Genomic DNA, 19,289 nt, shown 5'->3' with positions numbered 1-19,289 from the left:
CCATTGAGGTATCAAGTTGGGAAACCTGACTTTCATGAGTGTTGGGAAATCTTCAAATACATTTCCCAAATTCTCACACTGCTTAGTTGTGACAATAGGCAGGGCTACTGATGAGATAGGGAGTGCCGACATGTTCACTTTTGAAGTAGAAATGGTAGACGTAAAAATTGTGGAAAATGAATCCACATCATTATCTATATTATCCAAGAAAGGTGTTTCCCGAATAGATGGACCTTAAGTGTTTGTCGGCCAAAGAGGAGATATGATCATAATCTCTCCTTCCTCTTCATCTTCTTCAAATTCTTACTCAGATACTTGAGCCTGCACAAGCACTTGAGAGCATTGTTGAAGTGATTTTGATCCCTTTCCACCTTTAAGCTTAAACTTGAGAGATTTAGCTAGTACTAAGGAAGATGCACCATCTTTACTTGTAATCTCCACTCGAGTTGTCCTTCCAACTAGTCCAAAATGATTACAAACTACCTAGAGCTTAGGATATACCCTTGAGACGAATGATTTTAACCCCTTGTTAGTATTGGCTAAGATGGATTGGAATCTATCAAAGTTAGAAGCACTTTCTTTCTGTCAATGCTTGGGAAGAAACACTTCTTGTCAAAGCCAGCCTGATGATATTCTGGATCAAGAATGTTGCCATCATCTTTAATCTAAAAATTGGGAGGGATCTCAACCATGTTGAGGTCAATGATTCGTTGCAATGTGAACCTACAATTATCCATCTTCATGATATCTAGCATTGTACGCAAGTTGATCCATATGCCCTCTATGCAATGAACATGGGTGAATGCTCTTTTGATTTTTGAATGCATTCCTTGGTAGTCAAAATTGAACCTAGCTTCGAAATTCTTCAATGTGATAAGTTGAAGTTTTGCCTCCATAGTTTTCGCCTTGTACACTGAATTGATCATATATTGACCAATCACCAACGGCTTGCTTGTAGTGATACCGAATCCTGGCCTGTGCTGAGTATTTCGATATGTTTGCACCTCCATGAGTTGTTTGGCCAACCCCATCAAAATGATTTTGTCAATAGCATATCTCGACAAGGTATATAGTTCTCCTTTGAAATAACCAACTCTCAAATAAGTGAAAGTTGGAAACTATAAAAGATGCAACCAAATTGATTTACCTTGTTCCAAGCTTTCATTTGATACTCTTCTAACTACCAATTACTTCAAAGCAAACAGATTTCCACAATCCATGAATATTGAATTAATTTCTGGGGAAGATTGAATTAACTCTCACACAATCTTCCCCAGAAATTAATTCAATACCAATTACTTATCAAACTGACATCGGAAATGTCCAAAAAAATGCATCTTGGACTCTCCTATAATGATATTTTCTCTGTGTCAATGTGATTTGATCATAATAGTTCCAACTGGGAACTTGAAGCCGATCCCCTTTGGTTGAAACTCCTGAAAAGGATCCCATGGATGCAGCAATGTAAACCAAGTATAAGTTCATGTGAAATGGCATTCACATTCCCACATTAAGCAATTGTTTGCATAATGTTGTACTGATAAGCTTTGCCTAGAAAATGGGTTCTTCATTATCAAAGATCTGAAAGATGAACTTGTACATCCATGGCTCAAAGTCACTAGATTTCTTGAGGCCACATACTCTACTCAAGAGAGTCTTACATTCCGAATAGAAGATGGATCTATGAATTGTCTTGGGCCATCTTGAAAAGTTATTTCTTCTAACATCCAACCAATATGCATTCATATACCTTTGATAATCTGACTTCTTCTCATTCCATAACTCCAAAGATATTTCCTTTGACAAGTCTAAACACTCTGCACTCTAAGGAATTCGAAAGATCTATTCAACAACTTCCGGGTCTAGATTGATGATAACCTTACTATATTCATCCTTGATTGTTTCGGTCTTAGGACTGAAATGTCGAGCACATCCTAAGACGAATTTTGGTTCCAGTACAGCCATAGGGAAAGTTGACACCAAATGAATGTTACTTCTCTTGATGCATCTCATCTCTCTGTTGAAGGAGCTTCAACCCTTTATAAGAAACCAGCCATGTCAACATGTCTCAAATACTTGATCCAGAGGAAATGAGACATGAGATGCAATTGCATGAACTAACTCTTTGTCATACTGGTACTTCATCTTTCCTTTGGTCTTCGTAGATGCAAGCATCTTGTGCTGCAAAATGAAACTTCCAAAGGATGAATACATCATCGAAAGGTATTGATTCCATGAAGATGTTGATTTTGATTGGCAAATATGTTCAGAGTATTGATTAGATACTCATGGAACATATGCAATGGCTTTGATGGGAAATGAAAAGTAGATGTAGAGGCCAAAATGGGACTTAGGAAGATGGAACGCACGTGGGTAAGGATGGGTTTCATGTAAATGCTCCACGAATGTAAGCTAGGTGCATGAGGATACGTGCAAATGATGACTTTGGTATTTAAAGAGTGACCTTTTACCAAAATCGGGTTCTCGAGATGTAATTACATGTAAAGTGATTTACATGTAATTGCATTTTAAGAAAACATGTAATTAGGTTCGAAGGATGTAATTACATGTAAATGAGTACGGAGGATGGAATTGCATGTAAATGAAAATGGATGTAATTGCATATATTGAAAAATGGATGAGATATGCTTTGATATCTGTTGGTAAAAAGATGTGATGTACTTTCTTGAAGAGGTGGAATGTAAAATGTTGTGAAATGCTCTTGCATTCTTGGGAAATAATCCTTGGCCTTTTCGAAAAAGGAAAACAAAATAGCAAGCAAACAAAAGTATGCACAAAACAAAAACATACCTTTGGTTTTTTACTCAAACATGACAAAATATCAAGTTGCTCTCCTCTATGCAATTTCAAAATTGGAATTTGGAGAAATTCAAGGCATTTGAAAATAGAAGCTTTCATCCTATTTAAAGGAAATTTGCAAAATACATGGCTTATCTTTGAACAAGTGTACAATGAAAAGCCAAAATATGCAAAAAAATAGTAAAGGTTTGAAAACTTCAACTTACTTGGAGATTAAAGAGCCAATTGTGGAAGATTCATAGGTTTGAATGATTGGCTTTTCTCTTAATTCAAATTTCCAAACAACTCCTTGACCTTTTCAATGCTTTTGCAAATGATGGCTTTGTATGAGGCATTTTTGGATGTAAATGCCCAAAATCATGATCTCAAACCTTCAACATGTCATACGTTTTCAAAGAACTCGTGCATTTGGATGTTTTTGTGCAAAAATGCGGTCTCCAAAGGCAATAACATGAATCGTTTTTTGCAAGGAAAGGCAAAAACATGATCCCCGAAGACAATAGCATACATCAAAACTCAAAAAATGCCACCTATTGATCCAAAATTATGAGCTGGAAACATCATTTCTGGAGGTTTTTGAGCAAAATGTGCCCTTGATTTTCTTTGAAATGAATCGATTTAGCAAGAAATGTTAACACCAAAGGCATGAATATGCATAGAAATGTAAAAATGCCCTTGTCTAGATAGATTTTATAGCTTGGAATGAGGAAATCTAGGCATTCTCATCAAAAGTGTGCCCTTGGATTGCATGTGCATGTGCATGGGCATTTTTGTTCTTGGAAGCAAAATCGTGAACTCCAATGACAAATGAATGAGTTATAATGCCAAATCACACTCTATGGGAGTTTTTGAATGTTTTAAAATCCATACAAGTAACGAATCATGTAAATCGCACTCTCTAAGCTCTATTACATGTTTTAAAATTGTCAAAACAATGCAAGAAGTGCAAAATCGCACTCTCCAAAACCTTTTGCATGTTTTAAAATCTAAGCATTTACATGGTTTGGAGCTTTTTGATGCAAATCACATTCTCTCAAGGGCATTACATGTGATACTTAACATGTAAAAGGCTATTTTCATGCAAATCACACTCTTGGAGGTCTATTACATGTTTTAAAAACTTGGCTTTTACTTGTTTTAAGCCATAAATTGCATTTCTAGTGCAAATTGCACTCTCAAGATGCAATTATATGTAAAGTGATATACATGTAAAAGGGATTTTTCATGCAAAGTGGACTCTAGGAAGTCCATTACATGCATTTTTTGTGCAAATCACACTCTAGGAATGCATTTGCATAAAAACATTTAAAAGACATGTAAGTTGAGTTTGCATAACTTAAAAGACCAATTAAGCACATGTTTAATTGATTTTTGATTCAATACTACTTAATTGGGTGAAAAATAATATTTACACTATATAGTTTATATATCATCTACAAATATTATTCAAAAAGTAATATTTAACTTAGGTGTTTTAAATATAACATAAAATAACTCTCAAAAACAAATTAAACTATATCGTTAATAAAGTCACTTAAAGTAAAAAATTTACAAGCAACTCAACATGAAAATATAACGTTAAGTGCTCTATAGTCAAGTGATAAATTTAAGTGATAGAGTAACTTAAATTATTTTTTTTTAAAAATGAATGTCAACATTAAAATACAACACAGCTTTTTAAATATTCAATTGCATCTGAAGAGTTCACATTTTAGGCACTTAAATGATCATATCTTTTGACTGGTAAGTCCGATTAAGCCCGAAGATATACCGAATCAAAGGGAAAATTGAAAGCAAGGGATTGAACAAAACCAAAAGAGCAAAAAAAAACAAACACCTAATCAAAAACACAAAAAGGGACGTTGAAGGCTTAAAAAATCAAGCATAGGCTTCATAAAATGAAAAACGAAAAGGACTTAATGAAAGCCTTTAGTAAAAGGATTCATTATACCAATTAGGGTCAATTGATTAATCAATATTAGCCAATTAAATAATGAACTAACTCAGAAAAATGTGAAACTAAGTTGAAAAAGTTTCGTACTGCTACCTACATTTTGTAGTGACAAAATGCATGACAACACTACTAACAAGGTGATCTTGCATTGATTTTCCATAGGCTGGAAGAATCACTAGCTTTGATGCCACAATAAGGTTCCCAATCCAATCTCCTATCTGGAGGTGATCTCTGTCTAGAGGTGTTTTCTGTCGATAGGTGTTTTCTGTTGGGAGTTGTTTTCTATCTGAAGCTAAGGCACTTTGTACTGCTCATACGATATAAATCTGAAGTTTGTAAAGTCGTATGATGGTAGATGAGGGTGTATGTATGAGCTACTGGAGGGTCGTACAGTTGTTAATGTATAACAGAGTATTTCAAAGACAACCAATGGAAATAGGAAGTACTGACAATAACCTTGATTCAACGATAGAGAAGACCTTCAAATAAATCAACAATGTATTGAGTGCACCAAGATCATCAACTGGTAACCAAATAAGATTATAGTTGCAAATAATGATGGTGCTCCGATTTGTCAGATACGAGAAAAGTATTACAGAATGAAATAGAGTGAGGGTTGAATCCCACCGAAATCGGAATAGTTAAATAGGGAAGATCTTCCGCTTCTAAAATGGTGAACATTACGAACTCCAACAAGAATTTTTAGTACAATAAAAATAATCCAAATCGCATACCTACAACAACTAATCCGATGGACATATATATATCCTATTGGAGGAAAACTCCCGAGGGAGAAACAACGTGCTGACACATGACATGAAAAACACCTACACCTATGGAAAATTAAAGATGGGTCGGAGATATACAAAAATCAATCAGGACTCCAAATAAAATTATTATCTTATTTTATTTAATGACGAGGATATTACACCATTGACCGTGGCATCATGTAGGATGATTTCAAGCAATATATCAAACACTTACTGCACTATTGTTATTCCACGCACCCGTACACACATTTACAACAACACTTTGAAGAATTATGGCTTACATTTAACCAAGAAGTGCTAATAATTGTTTCTTGAATGCCTAGTTCGAAATGCTTGGGATGGAAGCATTCAGAACTAATTTGTGTTTATGTCTGCTTCATTTTTTAGCATACACAACCTTTCAAAAGGATGTTAATTTGACTTTTTCAAGAATCAATGGTTATTATGTATCTTAATTTTTGAGCAACTTAAAGAAAAAGTTATAAATGCTCGGTTTCTTATCATTTAAAACTATTAAGTTTTGCTCGCTCAATTTATTTGAATGAGTAACCTCTCATTGGTTTTGAGTTTGATTTTTATGAGCACTTTGGTTGCTAATTTGACTTTTTCAAGCATTTTAGAAAAATTAGTTATGGAGGCTTGCGTTTTGGGCATTTATAACCCCTTGGTTTTGATTTCTTGAACTTTGAGCATGTTGAACTTCCTTAGATTGGGAATGCTCAAGTTTTAAGCACTTCTAACTCCTCAAGTTAGAATTTTTAAACAATTTGAGCATTTTATGCATTTTAAAACTTTTGGGTTAGGAATTATGATTTTTCGATCAACAGGGCATAACTTTGGCAATTTCAATTTGTTTTTGACCTAGGCAAGTTCATTTCGAAGGTAGGAATGAGGAGCCACAAGATAATTAGAACTAGACGAAAAAAAACTTTAATTATCTATTTGTATCAAAACTTGAGCCACATGATTTGATTGAGTATTTGACCAGGAAAAGTTAAAAATGTGTTATACAAGGCAATAGGCAACATGATCGAAGGAAACTTGAGTCAATATCATGGTCTGATGATTCTAAATAAATTTCTTTGGTCAAGGAATCTATTATTGATTCATGAAATTTCTCCCCTGCTAAAGGCTCTAATTATTCATCTAGTTGAATGTCTTCAACTTCTTGATCATGAATAATTGAGGGATTTTTATGGTTTTTGAAATCAATAACAGAGAATCTAAAGAGACTTGGTTTTGATTAAGATTTTGATCTAAAATATCTTCCCCTAATTCGTCAGCCCAGTCATCATTATTGCTTGGGATTGATTCTGGGTGATCATGGAAAAATCCTTGACTTTAAGACTGAATATTAAGGATTGAATTATCTAGATCATTGGTCTTATGGAATTCATGCCAGCATTGAAGTTGTTCAGAAAACTTCTTTATGAACATCAGTAATATCTTTCATCATTTCACCAAGGATTTAAATGTTAGTTCAACTTTACTTATGAAGTTCATCTCTTTTAGATTTATAATCTTAACATTTGAGTGTCCCTCCTCTATTTAGGGTAGAACATCTTCAGCGAGGTTCCTATCTAATGTGTCATGTGCTAAGTCTATTGTTGGTATTGTATTTGGTCCAATAATGGTTTCATTAACAATTGGTGAAGATACTTTTCGCATATACAAATTGTTCTCTAGATAATCTTCATCCATCTTCCCTTTATCCACAATTTTGCTTTCTTTTATTTCAATCCCATTTTCCTTTTGCTTAATACTTGTTAATAAACCCTGTTTTAAATCTTCTTTATACCAGTTGGTTGAATAAGGAAAGAATTGATATTAGAGGAGTTATGGATGGGGAAGTAAGGAACTAATCCTAACTCCTAATCTAAATCTTGTTGAAGGATTCTTATGACTCAGATACTACCTATATAGACTACCAGCTTAAAGACATATTTAGAGTGATTAGTATAAATTTCAATAGGCTTGAGCAAGAGCTCTGTTGGATTAAGTTGATAAGAATTTTAACATTATCATTTTCTACGTAACCCTCTTCAAACCCTACTGAAATACCTCAAAGATCCCCTATTCTCATAAGAATCATGCTATGCATAAGTTCTATAGGAAAATTAGGAAAGGATACCTAGATTTGAGACCACTTAAACATGTTGATAGAATGACCATCTAAGTAAAGTGAGGGTCAGTTTAACAATGCTTCCCTATCATCTTTGTTACCACATTCTAGATATATAGTATTAGGAGATAAGGATGTTATACTTATGTACAACTCCAATACTTCTCTCAATTTGTTTGATAAGTTAGAAGAGATCAAAGTTGGATCTCTCCAATGTGCATACAACCCCAAATCATTGCATCTATGCCATCTCTCTACTATGAAATCATTGCTAAGAATTGTTTGAATACAATCCTCTGTTTGTAGATTTTTTGAACGATTTAGGGCATGGTTCCCACCCTTCAATGCAGCCACCGACATTTTATTAGTTTGATAATCCTTATGGTTTTCTTGAGGTTAAATGTTCTCGAAGAAACAAACCCCTTTTTAAGATCTAAATTTAATGTTTGGCAATCCTGATTGTGATTGCCATCTCACGCACAAAAGGGTTTTGCTAGGGCATATTTTGTACTTGCAATCATAGTTTGCAAAATCTTTGAGTACTCTCAGAGTTGCCGAGTACTCTCAAGTTTTTTTGTTGGGCGAGTGTACTCTCAAGTTTAACTCTCGTGTATTTATAGATGTTAAAAACATAGGTAAACATGTTGATGCAGGGAAAACATTGGATTGGATGCATTTTTCACATCATTTTTGTGTTAAAAAAACTATACATTTTCTCTATTGAAATGTCAATTACTAATTTAATACAATTTATAATTGTATTCTACAAAAAAAATATGTTTCTTTAAGAGATTTTAAATTTTAGTACTTTCTGAGTTGCTGAGCTTTCGCCGAGTTTTTGTTAAGAATATACCGAGTTTTTTCCGAGTTGAAAATTTTGGGTTTGCCGAGTACTCTCTGAGTTCGAGTCTGTAAACTATGCTTGCAATAATAAATTCCTGATTTTTTCCCTCAAATAGAGCAACTCTCTCATTTGGATATCGAATATTTGTGTTACTATTCTGAGAAGTATTACTACTTGCAAATGATTTGTAGATATTTTAGATCTAGTTTGCTCAAGATTTCAAAACTGTTTTTGGTATCCATTATGTAGTTTTTAGTGTCTAATGCTTCTTTAGGTAGTAGATATTTGTTGTCAATTCCTGATTTGCCTGATCTTCGCGATGTACATTATATAACCTACTTTGAGTGATCATTTTTAATTTTTTCGAAATAACTTTTATTAATACCATCTGCTTCTTGTGAAATATTATTTGCATTATTCTGCACTTTTTGGGAGTTGTGAGTCATTAATTGAGCTATAAAGTTTTACTTTTATGAATAAAAGTTGCACTTATAAAGTCAATTTGTTGCGCTTAAATAAAAACTTTATATTATAACTTTTTATAATTAATTATTAATAAAGAATTATTTCTTAATAATTAATACCTTAAACTTGAGCCAATAAACTTATTCCATTTTGTCAACTAATGAACCTTTGCTAATACCAAATCATATAGGTGTAAATGTCTTAAGTATAAATAATAAGTCCCTCAAATTGAGCCAACTAATAAATGAATCTAGGTGCCTTGCCAAATATAGTAACTTCTTAACATTGACTTGCTATAAATAGTAACTCTAAATAACTACTCCAGTCAATGATACCCAATCTCAAGACTATCTTCTATTGACGAGACTTTGTTTCGCATCCAACCAATACAGTAATAGTTATCACCAAACTAGAATGTTCAGCCAATATCGCCTTAAAGAATGGGAAGCAAAAACTTTACACTCTCAAGCTCCCTGTAGACTGTGTCTCGATCATACATAAATAGGCTAAGTTGGATGAGAAGGTGATTGATTTATAATAAGGAAGGCGATAGCTTCATCATTTTCCTCTATGTTTAGTCAAGCATTGGATTACTGTACAGAGTTAGGCAAATATCTCATAACAGAACCAAGGAAAGCAAGGAAAACAAATAACAAAAACGTAAAGAGCCTATAGGTTTAGAAAATTAATCTACTTATAGTGTACTTTTGCCACCATTATTATCAACAATACATGCTTGAATGGTAGGACTACGTAAACATGTGCTCAATCAATCAATCTAACATATGCCAGTACTACAAATGAAACTGATACCAAAGTAAACAAAGTTATTTAGTTTTATCCAAGCCAAGGAAGATAATAACAACAAAATTGAAAGATCTTACTGCTTTCGAAGGCAAATGAATCCCATAGCAAGCACTCCAAGATCCCTTTACTCAAAACATAGCTTATAAATACGAGAGAGCACTAGGCAAAGCAAGAGAATGCTTCCAAGAAGCCAGGTTGTATTAGTTCTCCAAAATGGTACTATAATGTGTGTGAATAACAAAAAGTTGTAGCACTAAACACAAGAAGGCAAAATCAGCGATTTGACCAACTTATTATAAATCAGTCACCTTCTCATCCAACTTAGCCTATTCTTGCACGACCGAGACTCGGTGTACAGGGAGCTTGGGAGTGGAAAGTTTTTTATTCCATTCTTTTAGGCAATATTGGTCGAACATTCAGTCCAATGACACTTGTTACTCTATTGGTTGGATGTGAAACAATGTCCTGTCAACACCACCCAATTGTCCTAGGGCCCTACTAGAGATAGCAACCTTGAGTTTCCTAAAATAGACACTCACTCACTATAAATAGTGCATGTGTCGATCTAGCTCAAACAAAGAGCAATCCTAAACATCCTTGACCACTGGAGTGGGAATTGGTCTCTGGCTTTGCCAACAGGACACTCTGAACAACTCCATTAGCCTATGAGGGCTAGGAAATAGGTTAATCCTCTAAAAGTTCATGCTCATGAAAATGGGGACACTACAACAATTTGTTAGAGGTTAATGCATTTATTTAATATTTAGTAGTTAATAGTTGTAGTGATGAGTTGTTGACAACACGCGAGTTTATTCCCTTCTTGCATGTTCCACCTTTTTGTGGAAGTGTGCTTAGTTGTCAACCTTATCTTCTACCACTTTCCAACTTGTTCTACAAGCTTCCATGAGGCCTTTATATTTGGGCTCTCTCTTTGTATTTTCTCAAACATTCTCATTGTAAATACAATTTCATTGTTTTGCATTATTTCTCTCTCATGTCCGTTTAGGGTTTTTCCAAGCTCCACCTCTTCCTTCTTGGTTTCCCTTCAACAGGTTATTTTGCATGCAGGTGATCTTGGCAAGCTGTGGAGTTGGATTTCATCAACTCTAACATGGTATCAGAGTCTCCCTGTTGCTTCGTGTTGGAAGAATTTTTCGAAGCCGCAATTTGGAGACACAAACCCTAGTTTGTTTGTGCATTTTTATTCAATTCGGGGGAAGAGCATTTTTTCTTAGCACTTTGGGCCCAAACGGACGTTGCCATTGGATTCAGAAGGTGCTTTTTAGTTAGGATCCATATAAAATTTTCCGATTTTGGAGACAGAGCTCCAGGAAGCAAAAAAAAATTGTTTAAGGCCTTGTCGTACGGACTGTACGGACGCAAAATGTTTAAAAAACATTTTTAAAAAATAAAATTTGGGTCGGCTGTCGAGCAGCCACCATAGCACCACCCAGCGACCACCATGCTTTGCCACAAACTGACAGAGCCACCCTCTTTCCTCTTGGCCACCACCTCAGCGTGCACAACGGCGCCTCTAAAATCTCCGGCGGCGGCTCCACTTCTAATAGCGCCTCTCTGCCAGTCTTCTGGGCCTACCACCGGTGGTCCCCCACTCCGCTCCGCTCGTGGACACTTCGTCAGCGCCTACACAGTCAGCGGTACAGGTCAGCAGCCACGGTGGATTTCTCAGCACACAATCAGCCCATTTGGTGTTGACACGTGGCACTTTGCCACGTGGCCCCTGCCACATCAGCCTATTTGCCACGTGGCATCCTTTTTTTGCTAGGATGGGCCGTAGCCCATCAATTTTAACCTGGCTTTTTGCTGACATCATCCTTGCATCAGCAAGCCTTATTGCACCTGTTCTTCGAGTCATTTTGGACCTACCTTTGGTTTTTTGGCCATAGCTTGAGCATACGGAGGTATTTTTAAGATCCGAAAGAAGCACCGGAATGCTAGTTCCAAGACGGAGACATTGGTGCAGGTATTTTCAAGTTTTGATGCAATTTTTGCCCCTTTTTTTAGTTGAAGTCCAAAGTTTGTTTTTTGACACCGGCATGCATATCTTTTGCGTCTGATGTCAGTTTTTTGAAAACATTATATTTTTAGAAAGCTAGTTTTGTCACCTTTTCAAAAATGTGATCTTTTTCCTTAGATTCTAGCCCATGCTCTTTCTATCATGTTTTTGGCATTTTTTCTCTATGGTGGATATCTTGGGTGTTTCAGGTCCGAAGATCGTTTTCCTAGCATGGTTTCTTTTGGTTTAGGCTGTACTATCTTTTGTGTCAGCTTTTTTCCTTTTTTGATCATTGTAGACATCATTTGTAAGCACTTTTTGTATGCGCACTGAGATAAAGTGTCACTTGCATTTCGGGTTCATGAACGTTGTTTTTGAGTCAACTGTACTTGCACTATTTTTATAAAGCACCATGGGGGGGATAGTTGTTTGTTGTTTTAGGCCTTCTCCCTTTGTCAAGTGAGTGTCCCTTCCACAACATTAGCCCCATGCAGCGTCAGTGTGACCGTGTCTTTATAGATGCTTGTACCTCTTCCTCTCTCGTCGTTCTTGGTCCTATTTGCAGAGAAATTTCAGCCCACCTTCTCAGTTGCCTGTCATCTCACCCCGTCTGCATTAAGGGGGGGGTTATACTGTTGTTCTAATGCATCCTTGGTTCGATGGTTCGATAGTGTAAACTATGCATTCAGTGGTTGATCCTATATATGAGGCGATTGCAGTGGCTAGCTACCTATGCATTTCGGTGAGATGGATCATCTACCATATAGACATGCTTGGTTCATGCCTTCTTCTTCCATGGAGGTTCTTCAGATCAGTAGTTTCTTTCTGATGGCAGAATTTGCAGCTTCTTCATGCTTCAGTGATGCTCTTCATGATCACTCCTTGTTCCTATTTTAGGAGACATTCCCCTAGTTGGAGGCTTCTTCAGTTCTTCACTAGGTTCTTACCTCTTTTTGGGAGAGGGTTTTTCCCAAGTGGTTTTCTCTCTTTTTCCGTTTTCAAAGGTTGCATCTCTTTGCATTGTACATGGGTACCTAACATGGCCTCGTTGTCGGGACCCATTTTGCATTTCATCTTAATTTTGTGAGCTTAAGGCATTCCCCTAAGTTGCACTTAAGGGGGGGTGTTAGAGTAAACAAGGGGCGCATGCGCCAAAGGTCTTGCCTTTATGATTTTATGGTTGATTGAAGTAGATTTTGGTTAAACTATAATGTATTTAATTTAATAAAATAACAAATAAATAGTAATGAAAAATATAATATTATAGTGCTAAACTAAATTAAATTACGAGTATAGTTAGTATATTATTAAATTATATAACTGCAATGATGTATATTAATTAAAATAGTAAAAGAATATATAAATAAACATTATAGTATCATGCTAAATTAAAATTAGATGACATCCTAAAAAACATTTATCATACCAAAGATATTTATCAACTAATTATACATGAGATATAGATAAAATTGTTTAATCTTTTTTAAAAAAGAGTTAAATTGATTAATTTCAATTATTAAATTGTTTGATATATCTTGTTCAAGTGATAAATTCATCCAATTGCAAAAGCTGGACAATATTCTTAAGATTAAATATAATGCATAAAAAAAATAAACATAAATTAATTTAAAAATAACATTTATGCTTTAAAAAAACCAAACACCCTTATAATAAATAGAGTTGATAATATACCAAGCTAAATAATTTGAACTTTATTAAAATTGATACAAAATTAATATTATGTATTTTAAAGTATAAATTAAAAATATCAATATAGTAAAAATTATATGTTAAATAAATGTATAATCTAATAAAATTATGTATATAAATAAAAAATAAAAGAAAATGTATTAAAAGCATCGGTTTAGATATGTAAAAAAAAAAAAAATTAAATTCTAATTTAAATTTATATACAAATTAAAATTAAAATAAATATGAAATTAAACTATATAAAAAATAATTTTTAAAAATTGACAATTTAAAAGAGTTAAAATGTCTATATTTGATTAAAATATCTATATTTGAATAACATTTTACAAATTACAAAGAAAAACATCAATTAAAACTAATTGTCTTTCTTTTAAAAAGTTTATACACTTGTCACAAATGTGGAAAAGATAAAATTGAAATTAATGCATTCATTAATAGAGGTGTTAGAAAAATGATTATTTCAAAAAAAAAATTTATCCACTTCTCACAAGAAAAGATAAGGTTGCAATTAATACTTGCATTAATAAAGGTGTTGAAAAAAATAGTTGTATTTTTTATGAAAAAATTTGAATTTTTTCATTGCCTTTTTCATCATGAACCAATAAAAAAATTTTAAAATTGTATTTTTCAATTTAAAAAAAATATGTAAATTAATAAACCTTTTGCAAACATTGGTATATCAATGAAATTTTTAGATTATAGAACTAATATGAAACTAGGTGATTCCATTAGTTTCCTGCCAAAGGCAGGAACTAATAATTACTTATTAATTATTTATTCTATTACTTAAGCTTACTTAGGTTAATGCATTTATTTAATATTTAGTAGTTAATAGTTGTAATGATGAGTTGTTGACAACATGGGAGTTTGTTCCCTTCTAGCATGTTCCATCTTTTTTGTGGAAGTGTGCTTAGTTGTCAACCTTATCTTCTTTGTATGCTCTTGTTGGAGTTTGCTTCACTATTGTAATCTTTTCAGTCCCATAGATCTCTTTTGGTCTTTTGTTGGACATTAATATCATTATCTTATCTTATCTACAAGCTTCCATGAGGCCTTTATATTCGAGCTCTCTCTTTGTATTTTCTCAAGCATTCTCATTGTAAATACAATTTCATTGTTTTGCATTATTTCTCTCTCATGTCCATTTAGGGTTTTTCCAAGCTCTACCTCTTCCTCCTTGGTTTCCCTTCAACAGGTTATTTTGCATGCAGGTGATCTTGGCGAGTTGTGGAGTTGGCTTTCATCAACTCCTACACAATTACCCTTGAAGTCCATCATTTTAACTCATTCAGTAAACATTCACTCAACGATTACATTACATGTGCACACCCATTTGGTAAGTAGAGGGATTCAAAAAATCAAAAGCCCTTAATTCCAGCAGACACGACTACATATTTATCTAGTATCAATTGTCACTTCTGATGTTAATTGTTACCTCTCTCACTCATCTCCATAATCTTAACAATTCAATCTTAGGTGGCACAAAGAACCAAGTCAAACCAAACTTCAAGTGCTGCACTAATTTCTGCACTTATCGTGTGTTTTTCTCTGCACTTTTGATTCTAACTATATACTACTTCTCATTCACAAGTGACCATGGGTTGTGTTCTCCATATTGATAAATTATGCATCACAAAAAGCCATAAGTGATTCTGAAAGGTTAATTTTTTGAGAGAGACTACTGCTTAGTCAAAAGACAATTTTGACTCATTAAAATTCAGTTTTTAGCATGGTTACCTGAAGACTCATCTCCTGCCTGACTTAGTTAACAAAAAGCCATAAGTGATTCTGAAAGGTTAATTTTTTGAGAGAGACTACTGCTTAGTCAAAAGACAATTTTGACTCATTAAAATTCAGTTTTTAGCATGGTTACCTGAAGACTCATCTCCTGCCTGACTTCCCAATGCACAGGATTATTTTGGGTGCCATCTTTTAAGTCTCCCTACCAAAAATTGATGTCTCCAGCCAAAAAAATTTGTGCAATAAGGCAAGAAAGGCAGGCAAATAAATAAACTAAGGGCACATAATGTTTTATTCTGATAACTTGAATGATAAAAAAATCCATGCAAAGTTATAATGACCAGATCTCTTATAGTGTGAACTTTTTAAGAGAGACAAACAGTTGTATGACAGATTTCTTGTTATTGTAATGGTAATGGTTAAAAGAGAAATTGCCTTCATTATTTACTGTTCTTGTATGATTGTTTAAGTTTTAAGTTTTAACTATTCTTGCTCTCAAAGTTCTATGTCATAATATTTTCTGGAAATTATTAGATTATATTAAAGTTATGGCATCTCCAAGTACACCATCTCCTAGTTTTGAAAATTAGTCATACCGATACTAGTACCAGTCTCTAAAATCTCCACGTACCCATTTCTCCTAGTGAGCATGCTTTTTGCTTTTCTCGATGACAAGTTTTTGTCTTATACTTTGTAAACATTCATCCTTATACAGAAATTATAATCCTGTATGAAAGAATTCCTACATAAAGCACTTTATCCTTTTAACTTGTTCCAATATCTGCAAACTATAGAATTGACATAGACAAGGCATAGCTATTAGAACATTGTGTAAACTCTTCCTGCTTATTGCTCTCTTTCTAGATTTATCCTCTTAATTCTCAAACCAAAAGTGATGACCACTGACAAAAATAAGGCATAGCCATTACTACAACAGTAGCCTACTTGAATGCAAAAGTATACTGTAATGCTCATTAACTAGGATACTTACTGACAAGTGAATAAATCACGGCGATATATATTTTTCCGGCTAAGTTGCACCCTAACATGTCTTTGCTTCGGAACATATGTAAAGCTTGCAAGCTGCTTAGATGGGAAAAGAACATCCACAGTAAGCCCATGAAAATTACTATAATTTAAATCAATATATAAAAGTGAATGAGACAAAATAAATACTCAACTCAGTTGGAAATAATTATGGAACTAATATCTGAAATAATGAGCTTTTTGAAATGATGAACAGTTGAAGCATTTAAATATATCTCCATTTCAAACATGAAGTTATAACAGAAGTGGAACAGGGATCACAGATGATCAGCTTGGATAAGACACTTTTCCTTAACTATGCAAAGGTTATTTAAAGAGACTGGCAGCTTCCAAGTAGAACACAGCTTTACTAATGTAAAGTCCTGCGTCTAACATTTTGTCAAACATTTCATACACGTTCCTTGAGAAGGATCATAGTGAGATATTTAAATGATGTTGTTTCTGTATGTTATTCCAAATTTCATTGCATTTGAACTAAGCCAAGTAGAACACAGCTTTACTAATGTAAAGTCCTGCGTCTAACATTTTGTCCAAAATTTCATACATGTTCCTTGAGAAGGATCATAGTGAGATATTTAAATGAAGTTACTGTATGTTATTCCACATTTCATTGCATTTGAACTAAGCCAAGTAGAACACAGCTTTACTAATGTTAAGTCCTGCGTCTAACATTTTGTCGAACATTTCATACATGCTCCTCGAGAAGGATCATAGTGAATAATTTAAATGAAGTTGTTTCTGTATGTTATTCCACATTTCATTGCATTTGAACTAAGGGATTCTTGAAAAGTTCTATGCTTATTGTTGATGTTCTTGAAAACACAATTGCATTCATCCATTCATGATGCCACATTACATCATTATGAAAATTAAATTCATTACCACTAAAAGATTACAAGTGTAAGAACTGATCATATATCAAATGATTACAAGAATATCAAAATACGTCAACTCTAAACTGGAAGTTGTAGACCAATGGTAAACTCAGATTCTGATGCCAGTCCTGCACAGCCGTAACAAGCCTCCTTTCTGGCATGAAGAGGCCCCTTCTAAGCTAGTTATGAGTCTAAAATGTTACTCCCTAATGAAAACTATCTCCAGCATTCATTAGAATAGCAAGATGTGCAATTTCCCTATAGAAAGATTGCTTCAAAGGCAAACCAATCATCCAGGCTACTCCTGTAGCATAACTAATCATAGAAAACAGAGGTAATATACCAGTCTCCCTTAAAGCTACTCGACACAAAATCTCAGCCTTCATGCTGCCATGATGACAAGTCCTAAGTACAAGCGGAAAGCAAGCATTATGTTTGGACAGGAACTGTTCGTATCCATCAACAAAGACTTCCAGAAAATACACCATTACTGAATGAGCAGGTCACAAATTCTTCTCTGTGCCACAGGTACAAGATTATACTGCATCAAGTTGTATATCAGCCAGTTTGGAACCAAAGCTCAGTCATTAGCACAAGATTAAATATGCTCAGTTCCTTAACAATCATGGCCTACACTCGACCATGCCCAAGGCAAGAAAAATGAATTTCTGCTATTGAAAAAAGAGGCACACAAACAGGGGCAATAAGCCCCAAAAAATGATATTTCAGTCTGCAAACTCAACACAACCCATGAAATATACTCAGTTCCTTAACAATCACGGCCTACACTCGACCATGTCCAAGGCAAGAAAAATGAATTTCTGCTATTGAAAAAACAGGCACACAAACAGGGGCAATAAGCCCCAAAAAATGATATTTCAGTCTGCAAACTCAACACAACCCATGAAATGCCCAGCTGCTCTGTAAAATGCAGCCATGCTTTTCCTTTGTTTTGTTCTTTTTATGTCTATTTTTGTTTTGCAAGGGTTTTGGGATGATAAACAAAGTGTAGATAATAAATTAACTTGCGGCAATTTTACATGTCAAAAAATCGACAAACCTCAAAAATATATAAAGCTGAAAATACTCGATTTTAGTTTAGATCTGAAAATATACTTATTTTATATTTAAATAGCATTAATATCTAATTCGAACATACCTAGAAAATGCACCATCGGAATAGCTTGAACTATCAAACTCACACTCTAGAAAACTCTAGCAATGGTAAAGGAGATTGTTCAGTAAAAATAGTTAACATGTGGTTAGTATGTCCAAAGGGGTAGGCAGTTCGGGTAGGTGGATAGTCGCGACAGTTCATAGTCGCAACCCTTCAACACTTTATATTCTTGTGTACTTGTATCAGATCAACATCATTGAGAATGGAAAAGTAATGTTCTTGTGAGTCTGAATACATGAATGTAAAAGCATTTTCTTAGATTAATAAAGAAGTTGGCAAGCTCTCCTATATTGTGTTGACTTGAGTTAAATTAATTCCTCTTCTATCTATTATGTATGTGTTAAACGTATTACTTGAAGTGCTAAACATTTGATGTCATTGTCATTGAATGATAGCTGGAACGGGTTGGTCTATGATTGGGTGTCCCTATTGGCAGATCAAATGATCGAGTTTCTTAACGTTCAGCATAGGTCCTTTTATATGCCACTCTATGATTGGTGTATTCTTGGATGCTACGCAAGTACGATTGCACTTGGTGAGTTGGAAGTGAAGCCAGAGGGTACCTTGGCACCTAACAAGCCTCTTGAGAACATTTGGATGTTGGTAGTGCTATTGCAAAGCAAAAGCGGAAATGCCAAGTGGCCTAGGAATTAAAGTCAAAGGTGGAAATAAATAGTGGCAAGGAGGCGACTACGAGACTTTCAACACATCTGGAGATAGCCTATAGATGGTCAATGGTGTTAACCAAGAAGCAAAGAGAGAAGCTATCGACTTGGTGACCACGTCTACGCCCACATAGGCCACTCCTCTAAAATGTAGCCCATTTGACTCCACCTATGACGACTGGCTTGATGACACTATGCCCATTGTAGATTTCAGCTAGTTTAGGATGCCAATTAGTATGGTACCAGCAATCGGGCCAATTATAGTTTTGGCGTCGT

At 34.5% G+C, this 19,289-nt stretch overlaps 1 protein-coding gene across 4 annotated transcripts in view; it reads right to left on the bottom strand.

The window, feature by feature from the left end:
* Positions 1-19,289, bottom strand: part of LOC149569851 (HNH endonuclease) — a 163,940-nt gene that overhangs the window by 74,787 nt on the left and 69,864 nt on the right. For all 4 annotated transcript variants that reach the window (XM_089822562.1, XM_089822559.1, XM_089822561.1 and 1 more), the window contains exon 4: positions 16,241-16,332. In XM_089822562.1, coding sequence (XP_089678688.1) covers positions 16,241-16,332 — 92 coding nt within the window. The remainder of the gene's footprint in view (positions 1-16,240; positions 16,333-19,289) is intronic.

Source organism: Cupressus sempervirens, chromosome 3 (genome assembly GCF_028749045.1).
Source record: "Cupressus sempervirens isolate cs-2001-9-10 chromosome 3, ASM2874904v1, whole genome shotgun sequence".
Lineage (NCBI taxonomy): Eukaryota > Viridiplantae > Streptophyta > Pinopsida > Cupressales > Cupressaceae > Cupressus > Cupressus sempervirens.
This window is presented reverse-complemented; position numbering and strand designations above follow the sequence as displayed.